The following is an 18,258-nucleotide window of genomic DNA, read 5'->3' as shown; positions in this document are numbered from 1 at the left end:
AAACCCTTGAAGAAAACCCAAGGCAAAATCACCAAAATCAAAACCAAGCATTCATGCCCAGCCTTAAATCTGAGTAGAGAATGAGAGAAACACCGAGGAGAGGACATACAAGAGCGAGATAAAAAAGTCCAAGGTGTGAGAGAGCCAGAGCCGATGATGGATAGGCACACTGATGGACATCGAACACTACCTCGTCGAAAGGAGCCAAAGAGCACTCGGGAGGCCAGAAGTCACTAGAGCAGTGGTCAGCGGAACTCGAAATCAGGACAGAGGTAAGAGGAAAAAAGGGGGGCTAAAACTTAAAAGGGAGAATGAAGGGGGTTGTCACTGCACATAAGGGGGCTCGACGGCCACCCATGGAGCCTAGGTTAAGAACGAGAGGAGAGAAGGAAGAGCTTTATCTTAGAGAGAGAGAGAGAGGGAGAGTGTGAGAGTGACTACTATTTAATTTTAATTTTTCCTTAATTAAACTATAATAATTTGTATATAATATTAAAAAATTAATATTGTTAGTAAACTCATGCAACGCATTGGTATTACATCTAGTTTACATGTAAAATAGAATAAGAAAAAAAAATGAAAACGCTTATGCTGGTTTTGTTTTACAACAAAAAGGAACATTTATTGAACAATCATGCTTGACCCAAATGTAAGAGTCTCCATTCTTATATCTACATGCAAGAACCAAATCATAAGGCAAGTACTATTTTTAGAGATCGGATGGCTTGAACCCAAAGCTTATCGTCATAGAGAAGATTGTCCATTAGTTTACCCAACATAAACACATTTTTCAGGCGAGTACTTCGAAGACTAAGACCACCCATTGACTTGGGACTATCAATATCATGCCAAGGTACAAGGTTCCAACTACGGGTTTGCTCACCTTTAGATCAAATGCATCCGAGAATCTTTCTATCAACAAAATCACAAACGAATCTAGAAGCTAGAGTGTTTACATACAATAAATCGTAAGGAACGTCATAATACATTTACCAAGACATAGACGACCCACCCTATTTAATAATCTTTTCTTCCATGATGTCAGTCGAGTGTTTCGCTTTGTCTATAATAGGCTCAAAGTCCGCTTTTATCACTGTCCCTTTCAAGAGGGGGAAGCCAATATATTTCCCCAATTTGCTTGTCCTGCTAATACCCATAATTGTGGAAAGTTGTTGCTGAAGAGACTGGTGTGTATTCTTTTAGAAAAACATTCTAGATTTCTCTAAATTCACTTTCATTCTCGATGCATTGCAAAGTCTGCTCTCGTCTCTTCCATACCTATAATAGGCGCAAAGTCCGCTCTCGTCTCTTTCCCTTTCAAGAGAGGGAGGCCAAGATATTTCCCCTATTTGCTTGTCCTACTAATACCCATAAATGTCAAAAGCTCTTGTTGAAGAGTCTGCTATGTATTCTTTGAGCAAAACATTCTAGATTTATCTAAATTCACTTTCATTTCTGATGCATTGCAAAAATCCTTCAACGTGTTTACCACCAAATGTCTTTGCTCCTTATTAGCTTGACAAAAAATAGAGACATCATCCGCAAAAAATAAGTGAGAGATCCCAATACCGTCCTTAGTGATTTGAACTTGGTACCAAGAGCCTTCATCAGCCAGCTTCTGAATGTGAATAACCAACTGCTCCATCCAAAGCACAAAGAGGTAAGTAATGATAGAGGGATCACCTTGGCGAAGACTCCTTTGTGGAGGGAAGGGCGGAAGTTTGGAGCCATTCCATAAGATAGATATACAAGCAGATTGAACTCCTCACATGATCAGGTCAAAAACTGGAAGAGGAATCCCATTGTCATACTGAGTAATTTGAAGAAAGTCTGAGTTAACCTGATCATAGGCTTTTTCCAAATCAATTTTCAAAGTCACCAACCCTCCACCTCGTTTGTGAGTAAGGATAGTGTGTATCACGTCCTAAGCAAGAATAATATTGTCCTTTGTGCCGTATCCTGGGAAGAAACTTCCTCGGAGAGGCCCCACAACTTTTGCTAAGAGAAGTCTGAACCTGTTCACAACACCTTGGTTATAATTTTGTTGGCCACGTTGTAAAGACTAATTGATCTTAAGTCTTGAAGCGGAGAAGATCACCCACTGTAAGAATAAGCAGAATTAGTGTTTCTAAAAGAGCTAGGGCATTGACATTTCGGAAAGCTTCGGCCACCATGGGGTGGAGATCATGCCCCAAAATATATCATTATTTTGTTAAATGTGAAAGAAAAACCATTAAAATGAAAACGAAATGCTTGACACTATTAGACAATATTTTGCTTCTACTTTGGGGGAAGGGCAAGGACAATAATAATTAGGGTCAAGCATCGTAATTATTTTAGCATGTACGTCCTAACAATGCTTGGAACTTTCAAGATAAGTTACGACATACATCAAGCAAAGAACCAACAACTACATTTATAAGCATAAATACAAATAAACGTAAGATGTAGTTGAGATTGTTCGGCTGGAGGAGCATATAATAAATATACACACACTATAACATATGGTTGCAGGGTGAGCTAAGGGATTTGCAGGGTGAAGGGTCAGGGTTCAAATTCTGGCGAAGGAATTAATTTACTAACAATTAACAATTAACATTGGCCTATAAAAAAAAAAATAACATATGGCTGCAAATTAAACTCAAAATAAACTCGAGGGTGAATACTAACTAACTATATGTTTGATTATTCTTAAATAAGTCTTAAGTTTGAGTATTGTGGGTGACAAAAGCCCTCACAGAAAGAGTTAGTTTGCGATGATGTGTATGTTTCCAACTCGAACATGTCTTTGATGCAAAAAAAAAAAAAATCTTAACGGTGAGTTAAGTAGAGCATGATAGAGTTTTATAATGGTAGGTTGTAGATTTGAGCCGATCTTTAAAATAAAGTAAATGTAATTCTTCTATAACCTATTCTATGAATATGAAAATTTTCTCTTTTTTTTTTGGTTACAGTAGGAAAATTAAACACGCAAACGAAACTAGCGACTAGCGTCTAAATACAAGGACGCAGATAAATCAGGAGGTGGTTGACCCCAGATCCGGTGAGGCGATCCCTCTCTACAAGCCTTCTTGGCAAGGAAGTCAGCGGAGTTGTTCTTCTCCCGAGGCACATAATCCAGAGATATACTCCAGTCCTTAGTCATCCATTCCCTTACTTCCACAATCTTTTCCCTCTCCCAGAAGCTTGCAACATCAACTGGCGTTCCAATCACCCGAATGACCTCTAAGCAATCTGAAACACAGTCAAGTGATCGGATACCCGAGTCCCAAGCATAAGCAAGGCCCATCTCCAAAGCCCAGAGCTCCGATTTGAAAGCAGAACCGTGAGACCTGCTCGCTGACACAGCTGCGTGCCACCCTCCATCCGATGCAAGAAGAATCGCCGCTCCACCCATCCGCTGAGTAATGGGATCCCAACTTCCATCGATCGCTAATTTGTAACGGTTGGTCCGCACGGTATTGCTGCTTGGTCCATGCACTAGCTGTTGCTGCCCCAAGAATACCTCGCCACTGTGCCAAGCGTTAACATCTAGGAGAACCTTACGAAGAACAAGAGCCAGGTGCCACTCTTCCCCCTCAAAGACAGTGTTATTGCGCCACTTCCAGTTCCACCAAAGAACTGCTACCGCTAGCATTCCTTCCCGCGCAGACAGGAGACTAACGAACCAAGCATTGAAAGAGGTGTTCGCATCTATGCTGGGCAGAATTCCTACAAATTGGTTCCAAATGCTACGACCTTGTGGACATCTCCGGAACAAGTGGTCCAAATTCTCTATTTCCGCTTCACATCTCGGGCATCTCGCGGTGGAGCTCAGATGATTCCGCAAGCGTTTCTCATTTGTGGGCAAGGCATTTTTATGTATCAACCAAAGAAAGAAACGAATTTTCTCTGGGACAGGCATCCTCCAAATCCTCTTCCAGTCACCATTATTATGAGCATCAACTGCAGTAAGAGCTGAATATATTGATTCTGTAGTGTACCAGCCATCATTAGTGAGGCTCCATCTAATACTATCCCCTCCATTAGGCACGTCAGGGATATGCACGGCAAGGATTTCCGCTCGGATATCCTCAGGCAGAATAGTATTTAACTTGTCAAAATTCCATCTACCTGCAGTCCAAACATCGGCTATGCTGAAGAGAGTATCTGAGATGTTGACAAAGGGGATTCTATTGCAAAGTTTTCCAGAACCGACCCAATTATGGTACCAGAATGATGTTGAGCCGCCACCAATTTTTGGGAGAAACCAACACTTAACATGATCCTTTGCTTTGATGATGCCTCGCCAGATATAAGAATTTCCTTGTCTATATTCTCCATCTAACACAATATCATTCCCTAAATACTTCTGTGTTAGGGCCAGTACCCACGGCTTCCCTCTATCATGTAAAAGATTTTCCACAAGTTTGCCTAGCATAGCAATGTTGTTAAGGCGTGTGCTACGTAGACCAAGGCCACCATTCTCCTTTGGACGAGTGATATCCCCCCACGGTACTAAGTTCCAACTTCGATTACCTTCCCCCTTGGCCCAAATGCAGTTTCGAATTCTCCTATCAATAGTCTCACATACTGATTCTGGGAGCCAAAGTGCCTGCATAGAATACACCGGTAGTGCGGTCAGCACAGATTTGGCTAAGCACATGCGCCCCGCTTTATTCAGAAGCTTGTTCTTCCATGATGCCAATCTAGAATTCACTTTATCAATGATTGGGGCAAAATCACGTTTTGTAACTCGGCCTTTCAGAAGGGGTAGTCCAAGATATTTTCCAAGATTTGCAGCTTGCCGGATTCCCAGAATTTCAGAAAATCTTTGTTGGTCTCGTCGAGCAATGTTGGTGGAGCAAAACATGCGAGACTTCTCCAAGTTGACCTTCATCCCGGAAGCTTCACAGAAACCTTTAAGGGTGTCAGCCACTATCTGCATCTGTGTCTGTGAAGCCTGGCAGAATAGTAGTACATCATCAGCAAAGAACAAATGTGAAATTCCAATACCTTCTTTTGTGATTCTGATTGGTTTCCATGCGCCTTCAGTCACGGACTTCTGAATCTGAATCGCCAGACGCTCCATGCAAAGGACAAAAAGGTAAGGAGAGAGTGGATCACCCTGGCGAAGACCACGTTGCGGGGTAAAATGGGGTAGCCTGGAGCCGTTCCAAAGAATGGAAATAGATGCTGATTGCACCCCCCCACATGATCAAATCAACAATAGACGGGGGAAACCCAAAATCATAAAGAGTTGCTCGAAGGAAGTCCCAATTGACTCTATCGTAAGCCTTCTCCAAGTCTATCTTCAAAGCAACAAGACCACCCCCTCTCTTATGAGTATGGAGAGTATGCATGACCTCCTGTGCTAAAATAATATTATCCTTTGTGCCCCTCCCTGGAATAAAGCTTCCCTGCAAGGGTCCGACTAAATCAGCTAGAAGTGGACGGAATCTATTCACTAAGACCTTGGTGATTATCTTGTAAGCAACATTACAGAGACTGATAGGCCTTAGATCTTTGAAGCGCAACGGCTCGTCCACCTTTGGGATGAGAACAATCAGTGTCTCTAGAAGGTTGTCATCCAATCTTCCATTCGTGAAAGCTTGCTGCACCATATGATGGACATCAGCACCTAGGAAATGCCAGTATTGCTTGTAGAAAAAAGCTTGAAATCCATCAGTACCAGGCGCTTTAAAGGGGCTCATAGCCATGACAGCAAGACGAACCTCCTCCAACGAAACTGGCTCTACAAGATCTGTTCGGTTCTCCAAGGAAAGAGTAGGAGTTTGGTTCTCCATGATAAAGTTTCTCTGTACCTGCGAATCATTAGCAAACAAATTAGTAAAAAATTGTTGTGCTTCGCCCTGTAGCCTTTCCGCATCAGTGCACCACTCATTCTCCCCCACAAACATGCCATGGATTTTGTTGCGCTTCCTTCTTATGATTGTTTGTGTATGGAAGAATTTAGTGTTTCGATCACCAAACTTGACCCACTTCTCTCTTGACTTTTGGAACCATATCAATTCTTCCTGGAGAAGGATTTGTTCATACTCCTTGCGGAGCTCTTTCTCAAGACGCAGGGTTGATTCCATTTGCCGCACATCAAGTTCTGCTTGGAGTCCTTGTAAGCGCCTCTCCACCTTGTTCTTTCTCAGAGAAACGCTGCCAAAAGTTTCTTTATTGAAGGTTAGAGATGCCTCCCTCACCTTATGGAGTTTTCCCAGCAAGGAACTTGGTGGTTGCTCCCACACATCACGTACCAGAGGTTCATATAGAGGATGGGTTGCCCACGCTGCCTGGAAGCGGAATGGACGCGTAAAATTTAAAAATAAAAACCTCAAAACCATCGAAGGCCCACAACACAACCAAAGTCACCAACCAAGGGCAACATAGTAACTTCACAACCTCACAGCCTTTCTTAAACAATCTTTACATTTTCCTCTCTCTCTCTCTCTCTCTGTGAAAAGAAACTCCCCTTAAACCCCCCATGTTCCTTTCTCTTTTTGGTCTAAGCAGCATCATCCTCATCCATGGCCATAGCATTCTTTAACACTCCATTCTTCACACTCCTTCTATTCTTCTCTCTCCTCTCACTCTCTCTCTCCTCCTCCATCCACGACCTCCTCAAATCAAAAGGCTTACCAGCTGGTCTCTTACCATCAGAGGTAAAATCCTTCACCTTCTACGAAAATGGCCGCTTGGAAGTCTTCCTCAACGCACCATGCCTAACCAAGTACGAGAACAGGGTCTACTTCGAACGCGTCGTCACCGCCAACCTCACCTACGGTAGCCTCATCGGTGTGGAGGGTCTGCAACAAGAAGAGCTTTTCGTTTGGCTTCCTGTTAAGGACATCATCGTTGATGATCCTTCTTCTGGGTTGATACTCTTTGATATTGGTCTCGCTCATAAACAGCTCTCACTCTCTCTGTTTGAAGATCCACCCCACTGCAAACCTGAAGGTAAATTGGGTCTCTTTTTCTTGTCCCACATCGAACATGCTCAATTCTGGAACAGCTTTTACTCCTTGTTTAACTGGGATCTAGCACAATTTGGTATCACTTTGCATAATTGAGTAATTTTGGTTTTTTCATATTCAATGGTTCTGAGTTTGTATTAGCTTTTGTTTCTTGGTTTCAGATTGTTTTTACCAGTTTTGGGAGGAAGATGAGGGAGTGTGAAGTGTTTCTTTTGGCATTTGTTATTAATTGTGGTATCTGTTACTCTTTTTTTCATAAAAGAAACAGTTGTTTTTAGTTTTTCTCTTGGTTAGAGTAATGACTATGGTTTCAGAAACTGAATATTTACAGATTCACTGTAGTTAATTAATGCAGTTACTTAGTAAAAACTTTCAATATTCATTTGCTTCCTCTGAATTCATTTCTTGTCTCTTCTTATCCCAATTTTCCACACTCCCTTCAAATTTGGTTTAGACTTTACTCTTAGGACTGCATTACTTTTTATAAGAACTATAGTTATATCTATGGTGAATGTGGGTCTTTAATAAACACCCCTTCAAAAACAAGACAGGCATGGAAATCTTCAATCACCTTTGTATTTTGCAAACCGAAGTAAGAAAAGAAGGATAAACCAATGAGAGGAACTTTCCTCTGTGTTAATTAAAGAAAAACAAAAAAACATTGTCTTACATTATATGTCTGATTCATGAAGGTCATGCAAATTGCAACATCACTGGTAGTATTTTCAGGCCTGCTGTGAAGGTCCAAAAAGGGGTGGGGTTAATTGCTGATTTTTTTTCAGTTTTTATTTGTTTCTTAGTTGTAATTTTTGTCATCATTGTGAGCATTTCTAAGTCTTTCAAAGTTAAAAACAGATAAGTAATTGTTTTTTTTTTGGTGTGTTTCATGTTTGAGGCTAATTGGGTAGTTGTGCAGGTGGGCTGAGGAATCATGTGAGGAAGGAGAAAGGGTTCTTTGAGGCTCTGAGGTAGAAAAAGATGCCAACCTGTTTTCCGGCTTCAGTTATTGTCTTTTCCTATGTCATCATGTTTATATACTTTTTAGCTTTTTGCAATTATAGTCATAATATGTGTAGGTGTTTTTAGTGTAGAGGTTGAGTTGGCTGAGATCATGTAAAGATGTTGGGGGAGGAAAAAAAACAGTGGAATCTGATTTTTCTAATCAAATTTACAAGCTGTAATCTTCTAACTTTTGTTGATTCACTACTTGCTCTGATCTGTTTGAAGATAAAGGATATGATGAGTGTCAAAGCAAAGGATCAAAGTATAGTTAAATCTTGGTTATGTTTTTTCAAAGCAATGAGTTGGAAACTTTAGAAAATGGGGAAGTAAAAGTTGTGTGGAATATGTTAATTGTCTCTCTCTTTATTTTTGCCTTTCTGGCTTATTCATATTACAACTGGAGTTTTTGTTCTTTGCTTTTTGTTTGGGGAATAACAGATTGAAAGAATTGATAATTGGGATTCTTCCCAGAGGATTTTTTTCATCTCTTGGGCCCAAAAAAGTTTTCTGAATCATCTAGGCAAATACATAAAATAGGAAAAAATAATTGAATCTTGAGCTCTGAGATACTTGAAAGCAGAAAAGTCTCTCTCTTGAAAAGACATGCATGCAAATCTTCTTTTTGGTGTCTCAACTTTGAAAATTATTCTTAATTGGGGTTATTTTTTGTAATGCTTAAAATAAGCTTAATTCAAATTTTAGTATGTGTTCATGTGAGATGTACTGTAAAATCTGAAATACTTTAGAGTTAAAGGAGCTAATCCCAAATTTCCTCATGATAAAGGAAGTTATAAATTTTTTTTCGTTCTTTACTGGTGTTGTCACCCATTTAGGATACCGTTGTATCTTTCTCAACAAATGTCTTTTTTGTAATTTGGATCTGTAATATCATCCATACGTTACCACTAAACAAACTTTTAGCAATGATATTTCATATATAAAGTTAAATCGTTAACTTTTTAATTCATAAGTAGTATAATTTTACTTATTTTTAAAGCAAACCCATCCTTTGATAAAAGGTCAAATCTAGTCTAGGTTAGGAAGACTTACATAATTATAAACTTGGACAAGTTGATTGCTTCGCTGGATGCAGCTTGGGTTCTTAAATTGCAAAGGTACAAAATTATAATTTCCTTTTAAGTGTTATAGACTTATAGTTGGACTTGAGCTTTTTCTTTTTTCCGGAGAAAGGTCAGCATCATATTTTCATTTAATTTAGATATTTTCGGCTTATATTTTGATTTTTTTGGTGAAAGGTTTACAATTTACTATATTGTAATTTTTAATTTTTTTTGGTTACAAGAGGAAGGCTATTGTAATTTTTAATTTAGATTTGTTGCTAAAATGATTAAATTAAATTACATAGGAAAATTTAAAACCTAAAGCAATAATTTCAAGATGTATTAATAAATAAGTATTAATCTAACCAAGTAGAACGACGCAGTAGTTCATCACTTTATTCTTTAAGACAAGTGTTTTGGGGAATAAATTATTTAGTTAGTTTAGTGTGTTGATTGTGACTGTGAGGTAAGAGTTAGTCTCACGGCTACCAAGTGTGTATATACTTGTAAAAAAAATCAAAATATATTACAAATTACGTACTCAACATGTGAATAATGCTTAGTTGACATATGTTTTCTACTTCCACCATGAGATATGTGAAGAACAAATAGAGAAATGACTGAATGATATATGATGTGTAATACAAAATACAGAGAAAAATAGAAAGAAAACATGTTAAAATGAAATGAAAGGAAATGAAAAGTTAACATAGTTACCTTTTCTGATTTTGATTTATTGAAGAGTCTCTTTATTGAATGGCCTCTTTAATTTTATTTAAGGATGAAAATTAAAATTTTGATTGAGGCCTGGGTTGCATTGGGTCCGTCCGTGGGGCTTTTACCTCTTCACGCGGGAAATGTGGGCCAGTCACGGGGTGAAGTGGGGTCACGTTTTAAAGTATGATAACTTTGGGTTTTGGTGTGACCCACTATACTGGCCTCTTCACCTTTTGACTATTGTCCACCCTCGATTTTCACAATAACAGCTTCTCAAATGCTTTTCTTTAATACCAAAATCTAGCCCCTACATTCTTATATCTAGAGATAATTTATGCATTGAAATTAACATGATTATGCTCTTGGACTTGGTGCTCTTATTTCGGCAATATAATTGATATGCAAATATCATGATGTAAGAATAGTAGTATAAAATATTGACTTCAATTTATATGCATTTAGTTAGATTTAATCTAGTGAAGTTTAAAATATAAAATTATGTGACGTTTTAAAAAAGTTACATGATATTTTCTTTTTGGTAATTGGAAAGATAAATTTCACTAGTCAGAAATCTAGGGGCGGAGCCAGAAATTCTAATAGAGGGGCGAAGATTTAACACATGACTTATAAAAAAGTTTATTTGTTTTAGGAAAATTCTTCCTTCACACTTTGTCTCCACTTAGTTTTTTTTAAACAGTCTTCACTTAGTGAGAGTAGGATAAGAAGAGGGAGAAATGAGAGATATGATATTTTTTTGTTAGAAGAGAAAAGTACGAGAGATATGATATATGATGTAATAAAAAATATGGGAGATAAGAAAAAATGAGAAAAATGAAATGAGAGTCAAAACTCATTTTTTTCATATACATGATATGTGCAATAAAATTGATAAATAAATAATTTAAGTAACAATACTTCAACAAATAATTACACTGTAAAGTTAAACAAAAATGTTTTAAAAAATGGTTAGTGTTAAATTTATATTACTAAAATTATATGATAAAGTGAAAATGAAAATGTATAAATAATATTGATATTATTTTAATATCAAATAAGAATATTCATTTTGTCCTAAAAAAGCTAATAAATAATTAATGATGACATGCAATTCGGAAATGAGGGGCTCTATGATGTTGAGTAGCAATGTGGGACTCATATATTAACATAGCCATTTAAGCCACACACACACCCTTTTATTTCTTTAGTTAATAATGATGAACTAAAAAGCTGGGGGTGACTAAGCACCGGTGTGTCACCCCCTAGTTCCGCCATTGCAGGAATCGATCTCTGGACCTCCCCCTACCTAATTCATATGTTCCCCCAGCTCCTACCACATGAGCTATCATACAGGGACGTTATATGATATTTTCAAGTCGTCATTTGACTATCGCTTGATTATTAAATTATTTTAATTTTGATAATTCATAATAAGATTAAACAATCATAATTTATTTTAATATTTTCATATAAAAGGATCATTCTCATAAGATACATTATAGTGTTTTATACATATATTTGAGCTAACATGATCTTCACGACCTAAGGATGAATACACGATTTTTGTTTGAGTTAAATGAAGTGTCGGTGTGATCTTTATGCTTGACTGACTAGATTGATAGGGGATCACATTTAAAATGAACTTGGATTTGATACTCAAGTTAGTAAGTGTATGAGAGTGTCCCTTCATGGATTGATATGTTACTTGAATCATGATGGAAGACCCTTTATTTATATCTGGGGATGACTAGCCTGTTGTAGGTGATAGAGCGGTATTTGTTACAGTTAGTATGAAGGAGATATTTTGTTATATAGGAGATGACCAAGATATAAGGAGATATTCCATTACTTGGTGGGGATCAAGATGTGAAGAGGTATAAGTCGTAAGGGGTACCCCTCGGCCGAGTGGGCTGAGGTCATCGCCTTGTTGGGCTCAAGTTGTCGCCCTATTGGGTCGAGGTCAAAATCTCATGGGCCTAAAAAAGTCCCAAGAGTCTAGATTGGAACAAGAATCTAACAACTGAGTAGTGTGAATTATCTGCTTGGATGTATGAACCAACTCTTCGACCGAGGTGTGACCTTCGTCAAGTGTCACTAGTTGACACTCCTCCATGCATAGTTTGGTTGGTATCCCAAAGTGGTATTGAGATATCCCTTTTGCGGAAATATTTGTCCTTCCAAACTCTAAACAATAGGAATTCCTCTGCCGTCAATAGCCGTCACACTTGTTTTTCTAACAAGACATTATTTAAATCCTCCAAATCTATGAAACCCAAATGTTTCTGGCCCCACCAGAAATTTGTGAAGGAGCTTTCTATTTTATTACATATGCTTGCAGGTATATGAAAACAACTAATAATATAGCTTGGAATATATTGGGCTACTGATTTCAAAAGCACTTCCTTACCCGCTTTGAAAAGAGTCTTCCCCTTCCAATCTTGGAGCTTTCTCCACACATTTTTTAACCTTACGAAAAATGACCTTCTTTGAGCGACCAACAATAGTAGGAAATCCCAAGTATTTATCATGGATATCAACATCATTTACTTTCATCCAATTACAAATCATCTGCCTACTAGTTTTTTGCACATTTCGGCTTATTAAAATCTTCAACTTATCTATGTTCACCAACTGGCCTGAGGCATGCTCATACAATCTGACCAATCTCGAGAGGCATTTTGCTTCCTCCTTTGTGGTTCTAGTGAAGATAAGGCTATCTCTTGCGAAGAAAAGGTGGTTAGTAACCGATGCTTTCTGTGCTACTCAAACACCATGTAGAGTCGATCTCATTTCTACTCGAACACCATGTAGGTTAATAACATATGGAAATAGAACTCTGCATCGAGTCTTGGTAGGTCAGTTGGTGTCCAGGAAAAAGATCCAAGTTGCCACATAGGAATTGCATCAGCCTAACCTAGAGACGACAGTCGATCATGTGCAAAATTTGTGTGTATTGCTCACGCCGTTCTTGGCTGGTTTTTCGATTCATGCGTTTGGGCTACACTATCTATCAATGGCCTTTCTGATGAGCTCCTTGCTGCTATGCTCACATCAGCTCAATTGGGTCATTCGTTTGATGGTGATTCAAGGCCTCAAACACTTGAACTTTTGGAGCGCACGTCTGATCAGATTGCTGCTAGAAGGCATGCGCTACATGAATTTTATCGGTTTATCCTCAATTATTTGACCCTGGAACATTTGTGCCAAGTTCTTTTTCAATTATTAGTTGCAAATCCACAGAGGCTACCACTTGGGGAACAAAGAAAAGATGAGATGAAGAGGTCTTTTAGAGAGGAATGGTTCACTGTGACAGTCCAACATCTCATTTCTTGGGGTGAAGTGTTGGTTTCTTCAGAAGATAGGTTGATTGGAGGAGCCTTTCGCTTGGACATAGTTAATGCTTTTGTTGGGCAGAGTGTTATTGATTCTATAAGCATTATGAAATGGAAACAATGTTCCAAGCAGCCTTCATTTCTCGCCCAAGCAATTCCTCACCCTTGGCAAAATTCGACATTGTTTCAATTATGGTCAACATATAAATCAAGGGCGAAATTTGATTCACCGAAATTTTTGCTGCAAGCCTCATCCTTATCATCTCTCTAACCGCACAAGCTAGGAGAGCCACATGCTCTCACAATGACTTTTTCTTCACTTGATGCCTCCATTTGCAAGGGCCCATCCCACCTATGTACTTCTTGATAATCTTTTCTGATAGGTCAATACCTGTTGAGGTTCTCCAACACAGCTTACTTCTTTGGCAATGTCACGTACTGGGGATCATTATTTGTGGCATACCATTGTTGTGGAAAGGGTCCATTAAAGCACCTTTGGCAATTGGACATGGCTTTGGTTCTTATTTCTTTGAGTTTCAACTCAAAATTCATGAACTTGAATTGGACAAGTCAAGCTTGGTTTAGTTCAAGCCATAGTTCACTTCACTGACCTTGTATTCCTTCCTTAGATTTGGCTCACATAGCATTACACAAGATGAAAACCCTTCCGAGGAGAATGACAATGTTAATTGGGTTTCTGCTGTTTGGAGAAAACCCTTCAACCGTTAGATTAATTTTATGGCTGAGATTAAATTGACAATTGGTCTGATATGGGCGAATCAATGTATCTGACAATTGGGCTGACCAAACTTATGTACCAAATGGGCCGGGTAACCCATGGTCCAACCGGACTAAAACCCAAGCTATAAATAACAGGCACCGCCCAAGCGGTGGGGGACCTATCATTTCACGCATTTTTACTCGTTTGTTTACTTCTTGTTTTCTCTCTAGTTTGATTAGCCCTATCGGCAGTTCCATACCGGAACATTGGCGCCCACCGTGGGGCCGAAGGATACTTTCCTAGGATTCATTTTTCACTGCAATGGTGACTCGATCCGGTGCGAACGGAGAGAGGAATCATGTCCAACAAGATAATGTTCCTCCCGATGTTCTTCAGCGGATCATGGATGATCTCAATGATCTCCGTCAACACAATCAACAGTTACAAAATCAACTTACTGATCTCAATCAGACTCAGGGCTTACGAGAGGGCGATCGACGAATGGCTGAGACGGTGGTGGATTTCCAACCTTTCACAAAGGAAATAGCAAACACCGCCGTCCCAGATAATTTGAAGACACTAAAGCTTGATTCTTACTACGGCGACCCGGATCCAAAGGACCACTTAGTGTATTTTAATACAAAAATGGTTATTGTAGGCGCATCAGACGCGTTGAAGTGCAAAATGCTTCCATCAACTTTCAAGAAGTCAGCAATGATTTGGTTTACAACTTTGCCTCCAAGGTCAATCGTCAATTTCACGGAGTTATCAACAAAGTTCTTGTCTCAATTTTCAACTAGTTGTACTCAAAAGGTGACTCCAGCGACATTATTCAATGTTCGTCAGGGACCAAATGAGACTTTTCAGTCTTACATGGGGCGATTCAACCAATTATCTGTTCATTTGGAGGATAAGATGCCGGAAATTTGCATTGCAGCTTTTGAATTGGGTTTGAAGCCTGGAGGCTTAAACAACAATTTAAGTAGGAAACCTGTGGAAACAATGGCGCATTTACGTGAAAGAGTGCAAGGGTACATCAGGGAGGAGCAAAGCGACCGGATAAAAAACAACCGCCCAAATGCAGCGGTTACGGGGCAAAAACAACAGTTAGAGGCGAAGAAGGGAGCGGTTACGGATCAATATTCGAAGGGATGGACTGAACGTGGAGATATAGGATATAATAATCGAAACCGTTATGATAGTCGATTTGATAACCGTTCTCATTTCAAGAATCGTGCTCAACCGTATGGAGTGCGTGGGCCAGGGCATTCGATGGCGTGGACTCGGAATCAAAATGATCGTGCTGCACCTTTAGCGGTTAATTTAACCGATGCTTTGCACACGTGTTTGGAGGCGAACATTATCCGTTTTCCGCTGCAACCAAAGTCGTCAACAGGTTATGTGGATAAGACGAAGTGATGTGAATATCATAGGATTTCGGGACACAATACTGATGATTGTTTTACCTTGAAGAAAGAGATAGATAAATTGGTGAAGGTTGGGTGTATGAAACAACTGGAAGGGCGAAACAATTCAGATGAGGCAGGAACTTCAACAAAGCGAACTGAAGATGGAAAGGAAGTTGAGAGTGATAGTCAAAACAGACAATCAGAAGGGAAAGCGAAGGGACGAATTCATTCTATCTTTGGTGGATTCCAAGGTGGTGGAATAACTAATTCAGCTCGAAAGAGGTATGTTCATTCAATCAATGCTGTTTATTCTAATGATTGGGGAAGTTGGGCAACCAACCAGCTAGATATTACTTTTACTATGCGAGATTTTGAGGGAGTTCAGCCTCATGAGGACGATCCAATTGTGGTGATGCCGACGATCGCTGAATATGAAATTGAGAGGGTACTGTTGGATCAAGGGAGTTCAGCGGATTTAATTTATGGAGATGCTTTTGAAAAATTGGGGCTGACAGAATCTGATTTGCAACCTTATGATGGATCTTTGGTGGGTTTTTCTGGCGAAAAGGTGTTTGTCAAAGGTTATGTGGAGTTGAGCACTATTTTTGGAGAGGGGAAAAATGTGGAGACATTTGCTATTAAGTTCCTAGTAGTAAAATATACTTCACCATACAATGTGCTTATTGGGAGGCCCTCATTGAATAGATTGGGGGCTATCATTTCTACCAGACATTTGACAGTCAAGTATCCGCTGAGCAAGGGAGGAGTTGGAGTCTTAAAGGATGACCAAATCGTAGCCAGAAAATGTTATTCTGAAAGCTTCAAACAGTATGGTCATATGGGAAAGAAAGCTGTGAAAGAGGGACATCGGGTTTATGAGATTGAAATGAATCAAGGCGAAGCAAGTTTGGATCCTTGTGATGGATTTATAGAAAGCAAGATGACGTCAGAAGAGGAAACCAAAGTAATGGCAATTGGCGAAAGGAATTTAAAAGTTGGCACGAGTTTAACAGCAAGTCAGCAAGACAGGTTGGTTAAACTTTTGGCTGAGAACATGGATTTGTTTGCATGGAGTGCGAAAGACCTTCCTGGAATTGATCCGGAATTTATTTGTCATAAGTTAGCCTTAAATCCAGGAGCAAAGCCAATTGTTCAATTTAAAAGGAAGATGGGCGAAGAGAAAGCAGAAGCTGTAAAGGTAGAAACTAACAAGTTATTGGAAGCTGGATTTATCAGAGAAGTAAAGTATCCAACGTGGTTGGCGAATGTTGTTATGGTGAAAAAGGCTAATGGAAAGTGGAGAATGTGTACTGATTATATAGATTTGAACAAGCATTGCCCGAAGGATTCTTATCCTTTGCCAAATATTGACAAACTTGTGGATAAGGCGTCTGGATTTGGAATGCTCAGCCTTATGGATGCATATTCTGGATGAAGGTATGAAAAACGGTAGAAAGGGGGGTTTGAATAACGTTTTCAGTACAAAACTACCACCTTAAAGATTTTGACAAATCTTTCGAGAACTTAAGTGCTAAAGATAAGAGATAGAAAAGCACACAAGGATTTTATCCTGGTTCACTTGATAAATCACTCAAGCTACTCCAGTCCACCCGTTAAGGTGATTTCTTCCTTCTTAGAATGAAGGCAATCCACTAATCAGGTAAGAGTTACAACTGCACTTGAAACCTACAAGTGACTAACAATTACACTGACTTAGCTCACACTAAGATTCACTCTCTTAGTCTTCTCTAGGATCCGATCAACCTTGATCTCCTAAAGGAACTAAACAAACTGTTTTTCAAAGAAATGTTTACAAGAGATTTGCTTCTAAAAAGCTAATAGTAAACACAATGAATTTCAGATGAAAGAAAGCTTAGAATATTTTGAATATCTTGCGCGTGTGTGTTGCTTCTAGCCGCTTCTTTCAATCTTCAGCCTCTAAATATACTCCAAGGATTAGGGTTGAGCGTTGCATGGGAAATGCTACCGTTGGAGGGCAGTTCTGGAAAATCCAGCTTCTGCTGTGGCTGAGAACGTTAGGTAGGTCGTCAGGAAGGTACACTTGCTTTTGTACTTGGATAGCGACTTGACCTTTTAACCTAGGAGACTTCTGATCAGGGGAATACTTCATATTGGAACTTGTGAAGCTGGTTGATCAGAGTCAGAGGGAAAGCACAGATCCTCTGACCATTGTATCTTCTGATTCTGAACTCAGAGGGAAGAACATGGCCTTCAGAGTTTCTTGCTTCTGGACTTCAGAGTTTCCACTATTCAGCTTCTGGATCTTCAGAGTCTTCTGCACCATCAGAACATCTGAACCTTCAGTGTTTCTTGGTTATCAGAACTTCTGGATCTTCAGAGCTTCTAGCGACTGAGTCCACATCAGAGTTTGTATAGCTTCAGAACTTCTGAAGCTTTTCCACTGTTCATACTGAACATGGTGAATGCGAAAGCGTTGCTTGGGTTACCCTTTATACACAGTGCTTCTGATTTGTGTGAGATTGAGTTGAGGTCAGAGCCTGTAAATAGCACACTCAGAAAAACACGTTAGAGTACCACAATTGTTCATATCAAAAGGTTAACTTGTAATCATCAAAACATAGAGTTGTACTACTAGATCAAAACTTGATCTTACAATCTCCCCCTTTTTGATGATGACAAAACTAAGATTTTTGATGAACAATTCTTAAACATTAAACTGAATTCACTCAGAGTTTAGAGATATAGAATAAGACTTATCCTGATGTGAATAGTTTATCTTGCTCATACTGAATTCAAGTCACTGCTTGATTCTGAGCTTAGCTCCCCCTGAATCTAATACTTGATGAAAACGTTAGTAAAGTCTAGATTCTGAGCTAAAAATATAAGAGTTCAGAGTTAAAAGCTTATGACATAGATGAAAAACGAATAATCAGAGCGCATAAGTGATCAGAGTCATGGACAAGGTATCAGAGTCTTGGGTATCAGAGTCAACTTAGAATCACTTCAGAAGAAGTGAAATGTATTCCTTGTATTTGCCCAGTGACACATCTATGGTCATGAAGGTGGAACTCT

At 39.1% G+C, this 18,258-nt stretch overlaps 1 protein-coding gene across 1 annotated transcript; it reads left to right on the top strand.

The window, feature by feature from the left end:
* The first annotated feature begins 6,421 nt into the window (after window positions 1-6,421).
* LOC130749158 (uncharacterized) lies at window positions 6,422-8,154 on the top strand. The gene is made up of 2 exons (XM_057602456.1): window positions 6,422-6,948; window positions 7,882-8,154. Exons 1-2 carry the CDS (start codon window positions 6,519-6,521, stop codon window positions 7,935-7,937), a joined length of 486 nt encoding a protein of 161 aa, XP_057458439.1. The 5' UTR covers window positions 6,422-6,518; the 3' UTR covers window positions 7,938-8,154.
* The last annotated feature ends 10,104 nt before the right edge of the window (window positions 8,155-18,258 follow it).

Source organism: Lotus japonicus, chromosome 3 (assembly GCF_012489685.1).
Source record: "Lotus japonicus ecotype B-129 chromosome 3, LjGifu_v1.2".
Classification (NCBI taxonomy): Eukaryota; Viridiplantae; Streptophyta; class Magnoliopsida; order Fabales; family Fabaceae; genus Lotus; species Lotus japonicus.
This window is presented reverse-complemented; position numbering and strand designations above follow the sequence as displayed.